The sequence below is a fragment of the Typha latifolia genome, chromosome 13 (genome assembly GCF_019914945.1).
Source record: "Typha latifolia isolate L0001 chromosome 13, TyphaL0001v2, whole genome shotgun sequence".
In the NCBI taxonomy this organism is placed as follows: Eukaryota; Viridiplantae; Streptophyta; class Magnoliopsida; order Poales; family Typhaceae; genus Typha; species Typha latifolia.
Window position 1 is genome coordinate 2673905 of NC_133098.1, and position 21406 is coordinate 2695310.

Genomic DNA, 21406 nt, shown 5'->3' on the forward strand with positions numbered 1-21406 from the left:
ATTTTTACCGTCTTTTTCCGGGTCTTGTCTTGTTCTCCACATTTTTCTCCCACTGAAAAAGAAAATACAAAATTGCATAGAACACCATATTTGGATCAAAATTGGACCTACGTAAAGTTGATTTCTTTTTAATATTAGGGTGCGATATGTAAATAGTGAAGTTAATGGGTCTGGAGTCTGGACGGAAAAATGTAGGGTCCTATATGCAAAATATCCTGGAAATGAACAATTATAAAGAATGGACTTTCACCATTCGAGATTACGCCACCGCGTGCGTGCACGAGCCACAACCCACAACCCACAACTGAACCCGCAAAAAGAAACCCAAGAAAAAGAAGGGGAGGAGAGAAAAAAGAGAGAAACCAAACCCGTCTTCTGTCTCCCTTCGGATCCGAAACGCAAGCGAAAAAATCGGAAAAAGAAAAGAAACGGAGAGAGAAAAGAAGGGCCCCGACGAAACCCTAACCCTAGCCCCCGTGCACCGCCGTACGCCATCGTCGAAAGGGGGGAGATTCTTGGGGTTAGGGTAAGGGTTCCGGCGATGACGAGATCCTGGGGTCGCGGGTCTCGGCCATGAGCGGCGGCCGGGGCCACCGGCGCAAGATGGTGGGTCGGGTAGCCGACGGCGGCTGCGGGACCGAGGAGCCCTCGTGCCCGGTCTCGAGTTCGCCGGCGCCGGCGCCGGCGCCGGTGGAAGGCGCCGTGGATGTCTTTGTGCAGGCGAGGAAGGCCCTCTCGCTCCGCTCGCCGTTCGACACCGAGGAGGACACTGCTAGGGTTCCGACGCTTCCTGCCGGATTGGCCTCTTTCCTCGCGCGGCAGACGGACGGCCGAAAGAAGCACAAGAAAAACCTAGGGGAGTCCGGTGAGAAGCCCCCGAGTCACGCCCCTGTCGCCTCGACTGTTTGGGACCAGACCGAGGAGTTCTTCCGACCAGTGACATTAGGGGACATCGATTTGTTGGTCCCAGAGCTGCTGGTTAGTGCTGGGCAAATGGATTCTTGCTTCTTGATTCCAGTCTTGGGAAGCGTGACAGAGGAAGAGAAGAAAGAGGGCATAGTTGATGCTGCAGCAGTTGAAGTGACTTCAAATTCAACTCAGGAGAACTTGGAGTTAGTCAAAGAGGAGCAGAGTGCAGAGCTGACGAAGGCTGAGTTGGTGGAGGAAGAGGAAAAACCAATGGAGGTAGATGAAGTTGGGACCAGTGGCAGTGGATTGCCAGAGAAAGAAGAAGAAGAGGATTTGTCATTCAATTGGGTTTTAGGTGCGAAGGAGCGATTTGTTCTCACTTCAGAGAGACCTAACAAAAAACGCAAGCTCTTGGGTGGCGATGCTGGATTGGAACACCTTTTAGTGCTTCCTAACTTGCAATCTGAAGCCGGCAGTACCTGCGACTTCTGTTGCTTGGGAGACAGTGGGACGAAATCAAACAGGTTACTTTGCTGTGACTCTTGCAAGGTATTAGTGCATCAGAAGTGTTATGGTGTGCATGAGATGCCGGATGGCTTGTGGTTGTGTTCTCGGTGTGAAAAATTGCAGTCGACAGGAAGATCGTTAAAGAAATCTTGTGGTGACCCCAGTATGGGACGATGTGTGCTTTGTCCGAAGGAAGGAGGGGCCCTAAAACCTGTGGAAAGGGATTCTGGAAGGAATGCAGATAGCAACACTTTGAAGTTTGCTCACTTGTTTTGCAGTCTATGGATACCTGAGGTATATGTGGAGGACACTAAAACAATGGAACCAATTATGAATGTTGCAGGTGTCCAAGAGACTCGAAAGAAGCTGGTGTGTAATGTATGTAAGGTGAAGCATGGTGCATGTGTCCGGTGTAGCCACGGTATATCCTTGCTTGACTCCCGCCTTTTAATTTAAAATTTTGTATGATTTCTTGCTTTTCATAATATAATTTGCATTGCTGTGTGGTGGACTTAAAGAGAGAATCTTGAATTGAGCAGCATTTTGTGTCCTGTGCAGAGAATCTTCTTTTCTTTTGTTATGGCTACTCCAGTTTAATTTGTCATGGTCAACAAGGTCTTGTATTGTATTGTGGAAAATGAGTGAGATATCACATACACTTTCTTTAAAAAAAAATCTAATTTCACTTTAAGCGCATAACATTTCTCTTATACCAGGTTAAAAATGACCTGCAAAATGTTAGTAATATATGGCTAGCTGCAAGGAGAATGACCTTTTTGGTTGATATATTCTAGGGAAGTTAACTAGTGCTTTTCATTTCCTTGTAAGATTGCGCGTGGTATAACTTATTACATAAAAATATCCAGTGGCTGCTGGAGAGTATCTCTCTACTAATCTACATGTTTGGAGAATATTACATAGGATTTGGAAAGTACTGCAAAAACAACTTTATCTGCCAAATATTACAAAAAGTCATCAAAGTGATCATAAAAATGCAGTAATAAGTTCAATTATTGATAATGATCTTTAATGTTAGAAACCTATTTTCTTCTTGATTTTATTCTGCACTATAATTTTTGGGAGGAGTTTTCGTTTTGTCAAGTTTGACAATTCAAGTTGGAAGCTATAGAAGTACATAAATTTTAACTAGAACAAAGAGTTTATTGTAGAGAAAAAGCACCTTTGAAGTACATAATTACATAGGAGTCTGCGATGAATCTGTTCAGTCAGTTTTTGTAGATCAAGAGTGACTTATCAGGAGGAAACATAGTTATTCACTTATTCTTGATCTTTTATGTGTCAACTGTACCCTTTGTTGTTTACTAGGGTGCTATTAGAAATCTAGAATATGAAGCCTAAAGTTTCTTTTGAAATTTGCCAATGTACTAATTGATGATTGATATGATTTATTGCTTCTAAGTTCTTTATCAATTGAAGGATAAACTATTTTCACAGTGGTCATCTGTAATTTATAGGGACCTGAGAGTAGAAACTTGACATCTCTTTCAGGTTACTTTTGATCTGAACTGAGATGTTTCATCTTCCACCCCTAGTCTTAAATAGGTTTGACCTAGACAAAAATGACTTTTGCAGTTTTAAAATTACATTCTTTTGAGACTACTAATCATTGAAATGTATTGGTTTTGCATTAGATGGAAACGTTGGAGGCAAAGAAGATCTTAGTTACTTCTATAAAAGTTTCCCAATGCCAACATAGGCAGTTTTGGTTTCTGTTTAAATCACTTTGCTCCATCCTTTTTTAGCTATATTTATCCCTACATGATGGGTCCTAATATAAAGCAATTGCCTAGGGCCCCCAAGTATGAAGGTGCCCAAGAGTTAAATTCTAACTGGTATCTTATTATAGTTTCCTTCAATAAAACCCCAACAATGGAAGAGAAAAAAGACTCTAGGAATATAAACTCACTATCATAAATGATTGATATTTGTGGGGCTCCAAATTATGGTTGAATTATAGCTACCTTCCTTCTTGCTCACCCTATAGGTTGGAATGTGGATGTGTTTTGGAGAAGCGTACTATTTGGTCTACAAGGACAATTTTTCTCGCAAAATGAAGATGCACAATACTCCATGAATGCAGGAGTCCTTCAGCCCATCAGACTCTCTTCCCTAATTCATAGAAGGCTACAACTTATGAATCATAATAAGGGACTGAAGCTTGACTCATTTGCTATACTGATTTCGTAATTCACTAACTCAGAGAAGGCACTCTATTCTATCTTATGATTTAGGACTGTTACTGTATTTCTTCTCTTGCTTGTCCTCAAGCTGCAGAGCAAACCTTTTGAAATTTGATGATGATGCTGCCTTATCAATTCGTTCAAAGATGAATGAGTTTATGTGGAAATAAAACTTCAACCTTCTCACTTAATTGTGACGGGAAACTTTTAATGTCCTTTCTGCTTGGAATATTGAGTATGTTCTGGTAACTTTGACTTAGCAGTAGATTACACAACTTTAGGTATTGATTAGACTTTCTGTTAGCGAAAACAAATTTGCTCTCTACCTTCAGGAACTATAAAGGAGCATTTCACTTTCTCTCTTTCAGCATGATTATTACTTAGCTATAGATTTTTAGTTATTATGCATCTATATTGAAACAACTCATAATTTGACTTAGCTTGTTTTTGGAGTTATATGTAAAGAGCCTTGGCTTCACATTTTTCTCATCTGTGATGTTTGGAATATGTTAATCATTCGTTATAATCTCTCTTTGTGGTTTTAAAAAAGAAGTGCTTTTAAAGCTAAGCATGTTCCATCTTGAAAAATGCTGCTTTTTGACCTGCATTTTGGTTCTTTGTTTTATCGCTTAGAATGATTTGACTTCAGGGGCCTGGTTGATGGTCTGCCTTTCTTTGAGTTTCAAGTTTAATCTAAACTTCTAAAGGATTCCTTGCATATGCCTTTCTTGGACTTCCACACTCCTTTTAAATATATAGTCCAGTGACAGTCCTTCCATGATGGGTTTTTAACATGTAAAATGCTGGTGGGTAACTATATATGCTAGTGGTTATGAAAACCTTAATCAGAATATTCTTTTTTCTGAGCAAACTGGAAGCTACATATTTCATTGTTTCTGGAGGAACATGTAGTCGCAGCCCTAGAAGTTATGAATTCCACCTTTCATTGTTGACCTTGATGGGCTTTTTGAAGAATGATATGACATTGCCTCTGCTGAGCTCTTATGTGAATAAATCATATATAACAAAGATTACTTATTGTTCCAATGTACTTGTTCTCTGTTGGGGTTTAATGGATTTCTTTCTAATTTTCAAGCATCTTCTTGAGGCAGTTCATGTGTGATGTCTAATCAATTGCTTTATGTCCTTTCTGCGATGAACTACTGCTCGACTGATTTTGTCAGTATAACCTACCCTGCTACTGGTGTCTGGTAGTAATTTTCTTTTTCTTTGTTTTGTTCCGAACAAGCTTCTATTATCCGTTGTTGAGGAAGGACTGATATCTTTTGATCATCGGATTAAAGGATTCCATTTTCTTTTCCCCTATAAGTTCTGGAATGTAATAGTTTGTTCTATGTGATGTATCAGGAACATGTAGAGCATCTTTCCATCCTATTTGTGCAAGGGAGTCAAAGCATCAAATGGAGATATGGGGAAAGTTTGGAAATGACAATGTGATGCTCCATCATTCTTTCCTGCCAGTATCTTTATCTTTGCAGTTTCCTCACATGCTGATTTTGACATTGTCTTATTGGGTGCTTTTCTAGGTTGAGCTGCGAGCATTTTGTTCAAAGCACTCCACCATTCAAGATATTAGTAATGCCAAGAAAAACTTTAATAAGAAGACTGTTGGAGACGACTCTTTGGCAGGCAGGCCTTCACATGCAATTCTTGCCACCCGGAAGATACCAAAATTAAGATTTACCCGCAAGAATAGAGATAAAAGTATGGCACATGAATTGACAACTTCCAGTTCAGATAACATGGTCAAAACGGAGACTAATGTGGAGAAGGATCTCGTGGCATCTAGACTTAAAAGGGCAGGTACTCAAGCAGTGCAAAGCAAGGAAATGGATACTGCTGGTGCTGCAGAGGGTGGGAATCTCACACAAAATTCTGCTGATGTTGCTGTTGTTCTTAGAAAGGTATAACATTTTTCAACTCTCCGATTGAAATGTATAGCATATAAAGTTTCAAACCATTAATGTATACATTGATACTGTTCAGACATTATGCCTAAGCTTGTGCTTTGTAATTGTGCAGCTGATTGATCGTGGTAAAGTTAGTGTTGGTGATATAGCATCAGAGATAGGAATCTCATCGGATTCTTTAGAAGCAGCCCTTGTGGTACTTCTATATGTTCTCATTGAATCACTCTGAATGAGTAGGGTGCTAATTTTGCTAACTTATCCTTTTGCAGGGTGAAACCACCACATTCTCCCCCGGTTTGAAATTGAAGATAATCAAATGGCTTCAAAATTCAGTACATATGCCAGCTGTGCAGCATCTGAAAGACATAAGTAGCTCTGCTGTAGTGTCAGATAATAATTTTGATAGAGCTGCTGGTCCAAAAGCTCCAAATGATGATAATGTAAAGAGTCCATATGTTCTCAGCGATGACAAGGTCACAGCCATTGACATACCAGATCCTGTTCTTGTCAAATCATTACCACCAAGAAGAAGAACTAAAGGTAGCATTCAGATTCTGAAAGATAACAAAACATTATGTGCATCAGGAGTAGCTCATTTTCAGCAAAATGGTAATAATAAAATAGTTGATGAGACTGGTGATATTGCATTTCTCCTCACTGAAGATATGAAAGGAGAGGCTAATGGCAAGATATCCTCTATCAGCAATCAGGAATGTATTAAAGAAGAAGAGTTTCAAGAAATGGTAAGTGGACTACCTTATATGTTATGATCTTCTGATTTTGTGCCTTAGATTGACTTAATTAGTACTTCTAGTGAAACTTAATGAGTATCATTCTAAGTTATTCTCTACTTCTTTTGAGTATTAGTTGAAGGTGATTAATAGTCTTTCCTTTTCCTTTTCTTTTTTGCAGCATTGATATTTTAATATCAGGCCTGACAACTGATATGACCATTGCTTCTACTAATTTGTGAACTGCTTTATGTAACATCCTTGTTGGTTTGTTGTACAAGGTTTAGGCTATGAAACCCTATTTGAATGCTTGACTCGATCAGATTGCCGTCTAGAATTATCTCGATGGTGTAAGTTGAATTTACGTGATCTGGAGTCACCAATCATAAGCCAATTTCATCGTCACCCCATTTACTGAACTGATCTGTTAACTGCTATCTGATTCTACCTGTTCTTCCTAGAAATATGTTATCAGTCCTTGGCCAAATAGTTGGATTTCAGCCCAACAAACCTGATCAAACATATTGTGATCTCATATATGTTTACTGTATGTCTGTTGTTGCTATGGTACAGATCTACAATTTATTTTCTTGCATTGAGTGACCTCCGGCCTTTCTTAACTAGTTTTACTTCAGAAGATATGTGAAATTGCTGAGAAATAGCATTTGTACTTCAGCATTTTCATCTGTTCTTAATGCTTAAGCTAGTTTTATCCCTTAAAATCTTGACTTGGTAAGTGCTTCAATGATTATGAGTCTATGTGATCAGACTTTTTGTAGTTAGCCTAGAATTTGATCACTCTAGATGAACCACATTAGTAGAAATCTTCTGCTTTTCGCTACTGCCACTGAGTTTTTATATTCCATCTGACAGTTCTGACTCTGATGTTATGGTTTCTTTACTGACATATGATGCTTTTCTTAATTTTTTCATGTAATGTAGTTCTTTGATTTAATCAAGCATTATTTTATAGTTGATTGAACAACTTTTACAGTGTCGTATTCTTAATTTTTCTGGCAGACTGTAGGTGATTCCTTAAATTCTACTGATGCTAGTCCTCCTTTGGAGTTACTGTCAGGAGATAAAGGTAAAGAGTCTGCACTTGATGCTATCATTTTCTGTTCTCTAGTAACTACCAGTATTCATTTTTCATTAGTTTGTATGATTGACTGCCTATACAACCTTAGACTTATTAATAAACATGAAAATAAAGATCCTTTTTATGAAAGATCAAGAGTAAGTTATTTGTTTTGTAAATATCTGAAAGAAATCAGTTCTTTCATTACTTCAATTGTTCCTCCTAGCATTTGTTTCTACTGTTGTTTTTAGCTTGGCTGTCTTGACTCTCTCTTGTTTATCTTTGTGTATTTGCTTTACTGTTTTTTTTTTCAGATTTGCCACTAGTTTTACATATTTTGATAGGTACGCCGCATTTTGAACTTGTTTTGCTTGGTATTGTGGTCTTAAAATTTGGATGATAGTAGTTATATTTTGGGCAGATGTAGATGACCCTTTTGTATGCTTAGATAAAGTAATCTTATTTAAATTTATGATTGAAATAATACTAGTAGATTTTGAAGAGAACTGGTAAGTTACCTAGTTAGTTGATATTGTGTTTGACAAAGTAGTGGTGTTAAAAAGCTATTAGAGAACAATAATTTCATATTTTACAATTGATAGGGGATATGCGAGTTTGTCAAGTGCCTACTTTAGTCATGCATGAGAATGTTAGTAGAAGATCATTTATAATTTCTATCACTCTTTAGCTTAGCCTTATAGTTTTTGCCCCAATCTTGTCAAATCTGCTTGTTGAATTCACTAATTTGCTTTGGTTAAAAGGTGCTATTATTCACAAACCACTAATATTAAGGATAAGAAAAGAAGTTAGGATATTTACTTGTCCTGTTATGCCCTTCCTATAGTTGCAACTTGCAACTGCAATTTTCACTTTATGGACTCATATGATTCTTATAGTATGGTTTGAACAGGAAATCCAGTCAAAAGAGAAAACTCTTTTGAGGCTGAACAGAAAGCACAACCAACTGAAGGTTTTTCTTCTTTGGATTCTGGTGCTAATCAGGCTAATGAAGCAAATGGCAGGGCAAATGCCTTAGCGAATGGTTATTTGGGACATCTTGATCTATTTGGTGATCAGATACTGTCTGACAAACATATTCTCAAGTAAGATTCAGGAAAACATCTGGTGCAGTTGTTATATGAATACTGATATGATAATTTAAAATCTTAGTAGAGAAGTAAACAGAATTTAAAGAAAATCTAGCATTAGCTAGAACCTTGTAACTTGTACTATATCACCTGCCATTGGGATGATCAAAGGGAAAGCTATCCCACTGCTCATCTTTTCCTAGATTCATTTTCTATTGGTCAGTTTGCTTCTCTTTTCAATTGCATTAGTAAATGCTCTGATATTTGTTCATATTTCCTTGTTTTCATTCCTGAAAGTACTGATGAAATTATATTAAACCTATAACTTTGTTTAACTATGCAGCTTTGGTGGATCCTGTTCTATTTCTTCTATTCACCCATTTATTAGAAAAAGGTTGATGCAAGTATGTGGCCATATGAAGCAGGAAACTTTGGAAGCACAATTTAGTGGTAAATCCTTATAACAATTCTATCAATAAGATCAAATAATGAATTATTCTTTCAAACTTATAATTATCCACAATATTTTAGATTGGCAACAAGTAATTGTATTTTGATTTCCTCTTTTATCTTCTTTTTTCCTCCTCAAACAGAAGTAGCTAAATCTGCTGGTCCTTCGTGTAGTCGGCGGCACTTTCATTCTTCCTACGCTGATATGAACGAGAGATCTGATGTAGTGGGAATGGACCAGGTTTCCAAAGCCAACTCTTTGGGAATTTTGGAACTCTCTGTTGAAGATGAAGTGGAAGGAGAACTAGTGTATCTACAAAATAGGCTACTGAACAGTGCTGTTGCCATCAAGCATTGTTGTGGTCATGCACCTCTCTTTTTTTTTCTTCTTATTCTATGTTTATTCTCTTCCAAATAGTTTATGAAATTATTAAATAAGCTTTAAGAGTTTGGTTGTTCCCTGATTTTTTGTTTAATTCTTTCATTCGGTAAATTCTTGACCATTCTATTAATATTGGGTTTATGCGACATTGCAGAAGGTTTGATGTTTAAGGTAGTTCAGAATCTTCCTGAAGAACTGGATGTGTCCATTAGAAGAAAATGGGACCTGATTCTTGTGACCCAGTTTCTTCGTGAAATTAGGGAGGCAAAGAAACGTGGGAGAAAAGAGAGAAGGCATAAAGAAGCTCAGGCTGTACTTGCTGCAGCTACAGCTGCAGCTGCATCCTCCTCAAGAAACTCGGCACTAAGGAAAGATGCAAATGATGAGATAGTTCCCAGTAACCAAGAGGTTGTCACTCTGCTTTATGATCGGTTACCAGTCTCTCTGAAAATGTTATGCATGTTTGATTGCTTAACTTTTCTTTTGTTGATAGAGTCCTTTGAAGTTTAGTGGTGTTACTGGGAGAGTTAGGCAACCATCTCCAGCAATGCCGCGGACAAAGGATTCTTCAAGATTGGCTCTCAATAAAGTCTCATCAGATAAGCATTCGGGTTTTCTCCAGATGCCGGATTTTGTAAAAGAAAATGCACTCTATTGTGATATCTGTATGCGAGTTGAGACAGTGTTGAACAGAATATTTGTATGTTTCAACTGCAAGGTGCTGATCTTGTTTTTACATGCTTCTCTCTACAGATCTGCTCTTTCTGTCACTAACTTCTGGTATATTTTGCAGGTTGCTGTTCATTTAGACTGCTATCGTAGTCTTAAGAATTTTATTGGCCCCTGGAGATGTGAAGTTTGTGAGCAGATGCCACTGCAGGCTACTAGTACTAGCAATCAAGCAGATAGTAGGGATAGATTTCTGTTTGCTGCTGAGTGCAGTTTGTGTGGTGGTGCATCTGGTGCTTTCAGGAAGACAAAAGATGCGCAATGGGTTCATGCATTCTGTGCGGAGGTAATAGGAATTATTCTTAGATAATATGTTTATTAGAGCTGGTTATTTTGTTTCTCTCACTTAATTTTTTTCCAAATTTTTTTTCTAGTGGTTGTTAGAGTCAAAATTCAAAAGGGGGCAGGAAAATCTGGTAGAAGGAATGGTAATGCATTCATCCGTATCAGGCCTTGCACATACTTGCTCCATGGCTATTTTATTTTTCTATAGCTACTGATTGAAAGATCATTGCTCATATATAAAGCTTATATCATCATGCGCTATCTATACTAATTCTAGAAACTGAACTTCTCATGTAGAAGTTTTTGCTATATTTATTATCAGGATAATATTCCCAAGGAGAAAGATTTTTGTTGTATCTGTCAAAGGAATGTTGGTGCATGCCTCAAGGTTCAACTATTGCCTCGTTATCTCATCTTAGTGTATATGTGAATGATCAAGTATTGCAAAAGTTACACCAATTTTCTTTTTTCTTTTTTTGTTCATGCAGTGCAGCAATGGAGATTGTCAAATTATGTTTCATCCTTCCTGCGCTAGAGGCGCAGGTTTCTACATGAATACAAAAGGAGTTGGTGGCAGGCTACAGCATAAAGCTTACTGCCGAAAGCACAGTTCTGTGCAAAGAGAGGTCACTTTGTGCTTGTCTCGACAGATCTTTGACTCGTTCTTAATCATGCATAATTTGGTCATATGAGTCTGGTGTCCCACATCTAGATGTGCACTGTTTGCATTTAAATATTAAAGATCTATGATGTATCAAGGAATTTGCAAGGGCACATATAACATATCTTTGCTTCACTTTTTTCTTCGCGTTCCCTTGTTTTTGAAAGTTTCTTTCAATATTGTACTGTCATCTTGATTCCTGATTTTAATGAGTTTCTTGAAGCAATTTACTTCTGATTTTGGAGAGGATTCTTAAAATTGAATTGAGAACTGCTGAACATTCCCTGAGTTAGTGAATTAGATGACAGTTTAGACTAAAACAGCACGGAGACATTCAAAATCACAAGTAAAGCATTAATGAAATATGAGGGATGCTAATTTAGACGTAGGAGATGGTTATAAGGTTGTAGAACATAAGATTTCATCTGATAGATGATGAAACATTAGGCAGATTACTTGAATTTTTTGAAAGGTAGTTGAGGTTATATGTGCAGTACAGGAGATAAACTTGGATATGCTATTAGACACTACAAACAAAGAAAAATTACTCAGTTAGCAATTTGTAAACCTTCGGCAAGGGTATTAGGGATTTGTAGATTTGGTTTTTTTCTGGCCTTATCTTTTTGAAATTGAATTTTACATTTACAATATTATCTAATAGATTCTCATTTTGCTTGTTTCTGAAAATTCCGCAGGCTGATAGTCAACAATATGAAGCTGAGGAGCTCAAGAGCATGAAAGATATAAGGGTTAGTGGGAGTATATGTTACATCATATATATATTTGGGGATTTCTGTTCTGGAATATATGAATTAGAGATATACTTGTATTATAAAAAATAGGAAGTTAATTTTTTTCACCTTGGAGTACAAATTTATTCTTTATTACATTCTCTTACAAGCAAGTGTCTACTGCAAAATTGCTATGTGAATTTGGTTGTGATAGACCGTTTCTGGTGAAAAAATTGAAGCCCAATGAAAATTGAACTTGTAGGAATTGAAGTTTTATTTACAGGAGATATTGTCTTTCTATTGAGAATCCTGTTTATTTCTTTTCTAAAAGAAATACATTTATTTATTCATTTGAGTGATGGCCTCATTACAGGTTGAATTGGAGAAATTGCGCCTTCTTTGCGAGAGAATCATTAAAAGAGAAAAGTTAAAGGTACATTAGTTCTTAATCACATCTGTAGTAGTTATCTTCTTTGTAATTCATACTACTTTAAGCCATGATCCAAAGTTTTGGTTGGTTTCTGTTTTGATCTGGAAAAAAAAAACATTTTGTGGAAAGGACTAGTTTCAGCTCAGTGTGGTCCGAAACCAGGTAGTTAGGATGGCTATTTAGATTTCATCATCTGCTCATTAACTCTCCATCTGCAATAGGTCTTTCATCATTCTCGAAGAAGCTCCGTCTCTCCTTTTTTAATATAATCAATTTTATCTAAGCTGTTTGGTTATGAAGTTCATATTCTACATGTTTTATTGAATGTTATTCTTTAATGAACTTAGATGGGGAACTTATAAATTTGTTCTGTTGACTGGTTAATCTTGGCAGAGAGACTTGGTTCTATGTTCACATGAGATACTTGCTTCAAAAAGGGATTATAATGCTTTTTCGGAGCTTTTGCGGAGTCCTTTCTATCCACCTGGTGTGAGTTCAGAATCTGCCACGACTTCTATAAATAATAAGTCGTATAGTGGAATGATCCAAAGATCTGATGATGTCACAGTAGATAGTACTATTTCTGGAAAACGCACACTTAGGGTTTCTTTGCATAATAGAGATGTTGACAGACACACTGATGACAGCTCTACATCCCAACTTTCATTTAAACGAAAATTAGCTGACAGGGCATCATTTGCTGGTAAGCAACTTCCACAAAGACCACCATCTGTTGGCTTTAGAAACTCAGGGGAAGATGGAGAAAAAAAGTCCAAGTCAAGAAAGGTATTTGAATTGTTTTTTGTTTCTGAATTAATCAATTTATTTTTGAGGGTAATATTGACTTGGTATCTCTTAATTTACAGCCTACAGAAACTTTCCAGAAGGAGGTCGTAATGACATCTGACCAAGCGTCGAGGCAGAATCAGCGGCTTCCTAAGGGATTCGCTTATGTTCCAAAAGAAAAGCCACTCGCTGGAGATTCTGAGTCTTGTGAACCACAAGAACCTGGTGGATAGGACCAATGAAGAGCATGATGATGCTTTATCTTTTACTCCTGAAAAACATGAAATTATCCTTGTGGACAATCCAGAATGAGATTGGAGCTTGGTCTTCGTATTTGAAGTGCACATGAACCAAAAGAATGGATTAAATTGTGCTAGTCAATGCACGTGCACCACAGAGATCCAGCAATGATTGCAGAAAATTTTGTGGCCAACTTTGTATATCTATGTGAGAGAAATTGTACAGAGGGTGAGTGTGAGTGCTGATTAAAGTATGACACAGGCTTCCAGCGCCTTGTTGACTGCTAGCCTATGGCAGCCCAGTTGGAGGGTCACAAGGAAGCATCACTGTTTTAGTTGTATATGAGGAATATAGGGATAATGTAGGATGCAGATTTTGTAAAATTATTTTGTACATTCTTACCATTGCATCAATTAAATACTTAGGTCTGAATTAATTGAGGCAAGTGAGATCATTTTGAATTGACAAGGTTTCTTTTCTAGTGTTATCTCATCTTTCAGGATTTGGAACGTTTAAACAAATGCAACAGTAAATTTATAACAAGGTGTACAATCCTTAACTGCCTTTGACTGTGGGATTACTGGCATGGATTACGTGTTGCAAGGTATGGCTCACTATTATCCTTGATGATCTTGTATTGTATCATGCTAAAGAGAAGGTAATCTCAAGAAATCATACTACTGTTGAATTGCAATTTTCATGTTTATCTTCTCAGAAAATTGATATGCTTATCGTGCAAAAATACTTTAATTTGGCATTTGCTTGATATCTTAAGTTCATGGCGCAGAGTCTATAGTACATGTCCTTGTCAATTTTTAGTCCCGATGCTACTGTAATTGCAGGAAGTTATCCAGCAGGAGATTGAATTGATAATAAGTGTGCAAAATTATTGAGAGCTTTCACTTCACATAGCAACTGCAGGAACAATGACTTACTTTCACAAATGACTTGGGGCGCGTTTAGTTTTTGGACATTAAAAGCAATCTTTCTTATGATGGAAATGCATAACCTTGCCCTTGGGTAGTGCATGCGTCTGTTTTCACATAGCACTCACAATAAGAAATCAGTTATCTAGATCTACGTCATTTCCTTGCCTAGATGTTTTTCTTTTCCTCGACTCAGTAACTTGATTAAGCTGGTTTCTCACTTTGTAGAGTATAAGATATGCATCTGATGTGAGTTGCAGCTGCTGGATTGGTAGTGTCTGGCACCATAAAGTTGAATATAGGTTTATGTTCTTTTTTACAGTAAAGTGTAAACTGTTCTAAATTAGCAAACATATTTTGTCAATCTATTTTGATGTTTGCTGAGTCTGTTCTTTAGGGCATGCTCTCCTATACTAGCATATTTAGTTTTTTTTTTAAAATTGAGCAAGTTACGGTTGCGCGGTGGAACTTATTAGAGAGTGAAACTTATTAGGAGGTGCACTCTCTGATGCATGATTTTTTCCTTTGTGATTAAAACTTTTATTTCTGTACCACACGATTATTTGTTCAGGCATTCCTTCGTCTGTCGAGAGTGATTTGGGTGATATATACCTAATTGATTTTAATAATTCTCAACAAGCATGTTAACGCATCATCAAGAGATGATTTTTTATCTGGAGGAACGTTATATGTTGCACATATACTAATGAAAGGTTGATTGACATTTATATACTTTTTGCCCCATCATTTCAGTGAAGGAAGATAATAAATCAGTTCATTTATATTAGCCTTATCGTCATTTGCGTCGATTTTGAAAAGAGTGATTTGTTTTTAGAAGTTACAGTTCGATGAAGTACCATTCAGGCGAAGTGACTCATCTTCTAAAAAGAAAAATTTAAAAGAGAAATAAAGCTATTTCTGATAGGTAAGAAATTTTTTTAAATATTTTTTGTAAGCTTCGTTTGTGTGAACTTGCCATTTATGTTCATTTTGAGCTTTCACCTGGTTCTTTCCCATTTGATACGAGTATAATGCTATGGATCTGATGGCTGGTTAGCGATGATTGTACTGTGACTACTGATGAAGCTAGTTGTTGGTCAAAAGCTTAATAAACCAGTTACAGCTTACTTATAATTTGACATTTTATAATTTGATAAATCAATTTATAGGTCTTTATGGGTATTTTTTGCAAATCGAGACACTATTTTTTTTTAAAGTCTGATGCATATTTTGCTATAGTAAAATTCACACAATATACATATATGATTAGTGTCCATTATTGCAAATCAAAGTATTAAATTCAGTTAAATTGGAAAAGCGCCGGCCTTTATGTTGTGAACCCATTATTAGTTGTCTATATCTTACCTTTTTTTAGGTATGTATATTCTGCATCTTATCTTTGAGTCCTTTTACATCAGATTTCCAGTAGAAGCAAAATGAGGTATCTTAAATTTTGCTTGGAATCTCTTTCTTCAATGATTGCTGACGAGAATTTTCCAGCAAATTTTATTTCAAGTGGGGTTGTAGCATCTGTCTACTGAGTCTGACAGGTTGGAACAATCAAACTCCAGGCCGTTGCAATGGTATGTGGGTATCTGTACGCTTTGGTGAACTCGTTGTGACCATCCATTTTATACACCTTGTCTATAAGAGTGATCTATAGCCTGGCAATTCAAAGTTGGCAGTGTAGGTATGTATTGTAATGTGTTGGTATAAACAGCCAGAGAAAGCTGTCTGCTATGACTTAACACTGCAGCAGCATCAAGTTGCCAGCCATTAAGCCTCTAAAGAAATGCTATACGAACTCATATCTTTATCACAACACAACACAAATGGGCTGCTTGCGTTGGTAAGAGGTTTGTGAGTCCTGTCACAGTTTGCTGGCAAATAAACGATTGGGTGTCTTGAGATTTGGACGTGCCACATTCACCCAAGTATTGAATTGATATAAATAAAGATTAGATCGATGTAGGTTGTACCCGTATAAATCCCAGAGTCAGAGTCCCATGTATTCTTTTTGAGACAAAGATCAAAGTTTTCATCCGATAGCAAAATGCACAACATTTTTTAAAAGTAACAGGTTGACTGTATGGGGTAGGTAATTCTCTAGCCAAAACTTAAAACAAGAATATAGAAGCTCATGTATGAATCCGTTGCCATCCTATGTCTGATGTATCTAGTATTCATTTCTTCTCTCTCCTATTGGCCTAGGTCAATCCAAACATTGGACGTACCCCTGTCAGAGTTCCAATTCTCCAACAACCATTCCAATTCAAGTGGGCCAATTGCGGGAAAGAGAAAAGTGGACAAAGTTCTTTCTTGCCTAACATGGACTAATTTCTCACCCAATTAAGCCATAATTAATACGGTCCCAACTATGCTAAGATAATGACATCGGAACTTTGGGGGAAAAATACCCCCACCAATCCCTTTGGGCTGAGAGAATCGCTCAACTCCGACATGGACAAGAAGGCCGGCACCGTCACCTCTTTTCCCTCTCTCACGCGCCACGTGGCAGAATGGCGATCTAGCCCACTTCGTCCAATCTGAGGCGGTAAGTTGACTGCCGGTACCCGTAAGCCATTGCGTTGCGGTCCCCGTCCAAAGCCAAAGTCCTCTGAAGGTTCCTTGTCATTTCTTCCGCTTTCTTCTTTGACGGCATTTCCTTGATTTTCTTTGAATTCTAATGAATGCAATCCTCTTAGTCTTCTTCGTCCTTCCCTTCTCTCCGCATCGATTCCATAAGCTTAAGTTCAAAGATCTTGGTCTTTGCTGAAGAGAGTAGAGAAGGGAAGGTGTGTGTGTGTGTGTGTGTGAGAGAGAGAGAGAGAGAGAGAGAGAGAGAGAGAGAGAGAGAGAGAGAGAGGAAAACGGTAAACGGTAAGATAGATGAAGGGTCGAAGCAGTAGTAGCGAGAGGAGAGTTTCCGCCAGATGGATTCTTATTCTAAGTGTCTTCAGCTTCGGCCTCGGGATGCTGTTCACAGATTGGTTAGTATTCTGAGTAAAGATCTAATTTTTGGGCTAGATCCTATTCATTGAAGAAATTGAGATTTGGATCCCTCTAAAAATAGTATTTTTACTCATATATTGTGATCCATCCAATTGGGTTTTCTTTGTTTGTTGGATTTATATTATTTCTGAGTTCTTTCGGTTTGATAGGTTCTGGGATGCTCCTGAGTCGAATAATCAGATCATATACAAGAGGCGGCAGGAGCAAGAGTTGCAGATAATCTCCGAGGATTGCTCCACCAAACGGGTTAGCGTTAACTCCTCTATTTTGGTGTCCTAAATTTACGAGATCGTTTTTAATTTGGAATCTATTGTTTTCATCAGAAGCTTGACGAAGATGCGGATATAATGGGGGAAGTGACCAGGACACATGAAACCATACAGTGCGTAGATGAATCCGAGAAATGTTCTTTAAAATTACTTGAGTTTGGTTGTTTTTAACTAAAAATGGTGCCCCGTGGGTGTTGATCTTATCAGATCTTTGGATAAGACAATCTCTACTCTGCAGATGGAGCTGGCCGCCAAGCGGAGTGCTCATGAGCTGCTTGGTGTTGGTGGTTCGCCGTCAACATCGGCAAGTGATCAGCAAAGGAAGAAGGCATTTGTTGTGATTGGAATCAATACTGCATTTAGCAGCAGGAAGAGGCGGGATTCTATCAGAGAGACGTGGATGCCTCAAGGTAGTTCGTTGTACTAACACTTCATATAATCATTATTATTAGTTTTCCCTAGATGCTTCAAGGCAGTGTAGCTCAAGGTAAACTAAAAATGATCTGGAGAAGTTGGTGGAGCACAGAGAAATTCCCTACCAATATCATTTTGTTTTAAGAAGTAAATGAAACCAAAGCACCGATTTCTTAAGTAACTAATAATTGTTCAGTTATTTCTTTCTCTTGTATACATATTGTTCTGCCATCTTCAAGTTGCACAGACAGTTATTGTTTCACTCGTCCTTTTTTCAATTAGGCGAAAAGCTTCAACAACTTGAACAACAGAAAGGAATTGTCATTCGGTTCATGATTGGCCATAGGTAATTTTACCCAGCTTCATTTAGCATTATATACTACAGATGCACGCATTCCATTCTCTTTGCAATGTCATTATGTTGCCATGTGAGTTTCTGCTTCATGTTAAAATCAATTAAACATGAAATATGTAAGAGATATTTAACCATATGTCATATCACTTGTTTTTGCTTCAGTACAATGTATCTTTACCACACTTGTTTCGGTTCATATGGATAATGATAACTGCTATGAAGATTCATTTTCTGAAAACGTTGTTGGCATATTAACTTTTTGTGCATCTAGATTATGATATTTTGCACATCTTTATTTTGCTTGCTAGTTGTATTACTACCACTCACAGTGCATCTACTCTGTTGTAGGAAGTCTAATATAAATGTGCTTTATGGTATCTATGTATTTGAACTGTTGGTTTATGATCACTGACTGATACGGGTTTTGTAATTACTAATAAGTTAGTCTAATTTGACCACTTTTATTATCTTTATGATATCTATGTGTCACTAAGACTCCTCTAAGGAGATAAGAGTATGGACAGACGGTGGGATCAGAAATAGGAAGATAAATCTCTAAGGGCTACCATATTATTTCCCAAAGTAAATTATGCATGTAATTTCGCAGTAGATTTGGCTAAATGAAGGCCAGATGACATTCAGAGCTACTAAGTTGTGAAGAAAGTAATGCTATATACACCTAATTTTCAACTAATGTTAAATAGCTGCGGGATTTGTTCCTAATGAATGATAGTATGGCTTAGACTGTGAAGTACCCCTGTTTTAAAGTTACTATAGACTAGGCTAACGGAGGAGATATAAGGAAAACATTAGAAGCATAGCTAGAAATGGAGGATTATTTTTTATTTATAGAAAACTCTATATAAGATGCATGATGATCTAATTAGCTGTCTCTTTTAAATCTTATCCATACCTGGACAGACTTTTGGATTAGTGTTCTAGATCTGGACTTGAGTGCAAAAAGATAGTTTGGCTCCATTAATCTTTATCATTGTTTGTTGTGCAAAATCTTCATGTTACTTACTAGTCTTTTCGTTACGATCTTACCTCTGTAGCATAGTTACCGATAAATCACAATAAATCAAGGTAATTATGTTCTTGTGATTGAAAGACTAATTATTCTTGTTGTTACACAGTGCTACATCAAACAGTATTTTAGATAAAGCTATAGACTCGGAGGAAGCTCAGCATCATGACTTTCTTAGGCTGGTATGTTGAATTTTTTGGAACATTCAATTTAGTCACATCTCCAAGCTTGCCATTTATTCAGAAAATGTGACTTCTCTATCATGAACCAATATCCTCATACATGTAGGAGCATGTTGAAGGGTATCACGAACTATCTGCGAAGACAAAGATATTCTTTTCTACTGCTGTTGCCATGTGGGATGCTGACTTTTATGTCAAGGTGGATGATGATGTCCATGTTAATCTAGGTTTGTATATGGCATCTTTGGAATCATCACGCCTCTTGGAGAATTTTGATGGATATATTTTACTGGTTTCTAATTTATATGATTCAGGAATGCTAGCCACAACTTTTGCCCGACATAGATCGAAACCAAGAACCTACATTGGTTGTATGAAGTCTGGCCCTGTTCTTTCTGATAAGTAATTCTCTTACAGAATTTCCCAAAACATGCCATCTGAAAGCAACACTGTATGGAATTTACATGTCTGAATTGTTTTGTATCATTCCCATAGAAATGTGAAGTACCATGAACCTGAATACTGGAAATTTGGTGAGGAAGGGAACAAGTACTTTCGCCATGCTACTGGGCAAATTTATGCTATCTCGAAAGATCTGGCCACCTACATCTCAATCAACCAGTAAGATTATACAACTCACATGAACGAATTTACTTAATAAGGGCATAGTCATCCTAATTGATCGAGTCATATCCTGCAGGCCTATATTGCATAAATATGCAAATGAGGACGTAACATTAGGCTCTTGGTTTATTGGGCTGGAAGTTGAACATATTGATGAGAGGAACATGTGCTGTGGAACTCCGCCAGGTTGGTTTCCTTCTTAGTTACTGAATGTCCAATCATTATTTAAAGACCATTCTCATTATTTTTGTTCTTCTTTAAACTACTCCAGACTGCGAGTGGAAGTCGCAAGCAGGAAATGTTTGCATTGCATCATTTGACTGGAGCTGCAGTGGGATCTGCAAATCGGTGGACAGAATGAAAGATGTGCACGCCAAGTGCGGTGAAGGAGATGGTGCTGTTTGGAGTGCTTTGCTCTAGCGATGGGATTTGGGCCTTCAGTGGCAACTTCAAATACTTTCTCAATCTCAGCAACTGTGAAAATGAATGCAAATCGAAAAGTACCTTTGAAGGAGAACAATGTACGTCATCGGTATATCTGTGGTTACTACGCCCATTAACAAGAATGACAATGCAGAGAATTCCCTTGTTTCGATAAGGATACCTTGATGATTTGATGATTGATCATGTTGAGTGCACTTGGTAGGACAAGTAGAAACAGAGAGATGATAGCTTGTACTGCATTTTTGGGGGAAATGGATTGTGAAAGAAGAGTTGAGAACATATAAAAGATGGACTTAGGGAGATTCATTTCTGACATGTGTATGTCATAAAACTCTTTGACTCTGTACACGTATATTTATCTCCAATTGATTCATTATTCACTTGTACGAATCTAGGACTGCTCATTGTTCAATTACAATATTTTTGTCCTTTTCTCTTTGACAGAGTACTTGCCTCTTGAAATCCTATGTGTTGTGTTGTGATATCGCAGAGCAAAAACCACTCTTTGCTGAGTTATATATATATATATATATATATATATGTATGTATGTATGTATCATTCAATTTAAAGCATTTGTGGTTGCTTTATCTGGAGTTAGACAAATAATCCAATCTTTAATTAGACATGGATTAGGATTTAGGTGAACAGCTTGTAGCAAGTCCCAAACTCGAATTTTGAACTATCAAGTCATTGAGAACATAGATTACCAAGGTTTTCGATAATGGCGTAGGATGAAATCTCAAAGCACAACACAGGTCTCAGCGTTTCCAAAGCAGGACTCGGCCCGGTGCCGTCATCTCCCTTCAAGGAGAGGTAGTACAAGGAAGAGGGAGGGTAAGAAAAGGCAAAAAAATGGTCGAATTATTTGAGATAAACTTCCTTGTGATTTAGAGAGATAGCTAGGAAGAGAGTATATGTGTGCATGCATGTTATGTTCATACATCATAACTTGGGTTTAGAGATAAGAGGTTAACTATAACACTATGGAATTAAGTAACTTTTAATTCGTGCAT

The 21406-nt window shown here is 37.4% G+C and overlaps 2 protein-coding genes across 6 annotated transcripts in view; both read left to right on the plus strand.

Moving 5' to 3' along the window:
* LOC140800197 (beta-1,3-galactosyltransferase 7) overlaps nt 1–20835 on the plus strand; it is a 102902-nt gene extending 82067 nt beyond the window's left edge. Inside the window, exons 2-12 of one of the 2 annotated variants that reach the window (XM_073154867.1) lie at nt 16949–17055; nt 17227–17323; nt 17401–17459; nt 17554–17756; nt 18043–18106; nt 19252–19324; nt 19431–19551; nt 19639–19726; nt 19820–19945; nt 20025–20134; nt 20220–20835. In XM_073154867.1, coding sequence (XP_073010968.1) covers nt 16955–17055; nt 17227–17323; nt 17401–17459; nt 17554–17756; nt 18043–18106; nt 19252–19324; nt 19431–19551; nt 19639–19726; nt 19820–19945; nt 20025–20134; nt 20220–20368 — 1191 coding nt within the window. In that variant the 5' untranslated portion in view covers nt 16949–16954 and the 3' untranslated portion in view covers nt 20369–20835. The remainder of the gene's footprint in view (nt 1–16948; nt 17056–17226; nt 17324–17400; nt 17460–17553; nt 17757–18042; nt 18107–19251; nt 19325–19430; nt 19552–19638; nt 19727–19819; nt 19946–20024; nt 20135–20219) is intronic. The other variant, XM_073154868.1, reaches the window with a different exon arrangement.
* LOC140799817 (uncharacterized) lies at nt 262–13575 on the plus strand. Of its 4 annotated transcripts, none has more exons than XR_012111080.1 (19): nt 262–1837; nt 4986–5071; nt 5165–5542; nt 5661–5744; nt 5818–6291; nt 7300–7366; nt 8268–8460; nt 8789–8895; nt 9039–9257; nt 9432–9685; nt 9771–10292; nt 10381–10434; nt 10614–10679; nt 10780–10917; nt 11648–11701; nt 12057–12116; nt 12507–12602; nt 12803–12899; nt 12980–13255. XR_012111080.1 is itself a non-coding variant. In XM_073154289.1 (19 exons), the coding sequence occupies exons 1-19, from the start codon at nt 574–576 to the stop codon at nt 13130–13132; spliced, it is 4491 nt and encodes a 1496-aa protein (XP_073010390.1). In that variant the 5' UTR covers nt 262–573; the 3' UTR covers nt 13133–13575. The 4 variants fall into 4 exon arrangements, 3 of the variants coding, with proteins under 3 accessions (XP_073010390.1, XP_073010391.1, XP_073010389.1); XM_073154289.1 differs by having other exon boundaries at nt 9771–9995; nt 10071–10292; nt 12507–12899; nt 12980–13575; XM_073154290.1 differs by having other exon boundaries at nt 5818–6088; nt 6212–6291; nt 12507–12899; nt 12980–13575.
* Nucleotides 20836–21406: the final 571 nt, after the last annotated feature.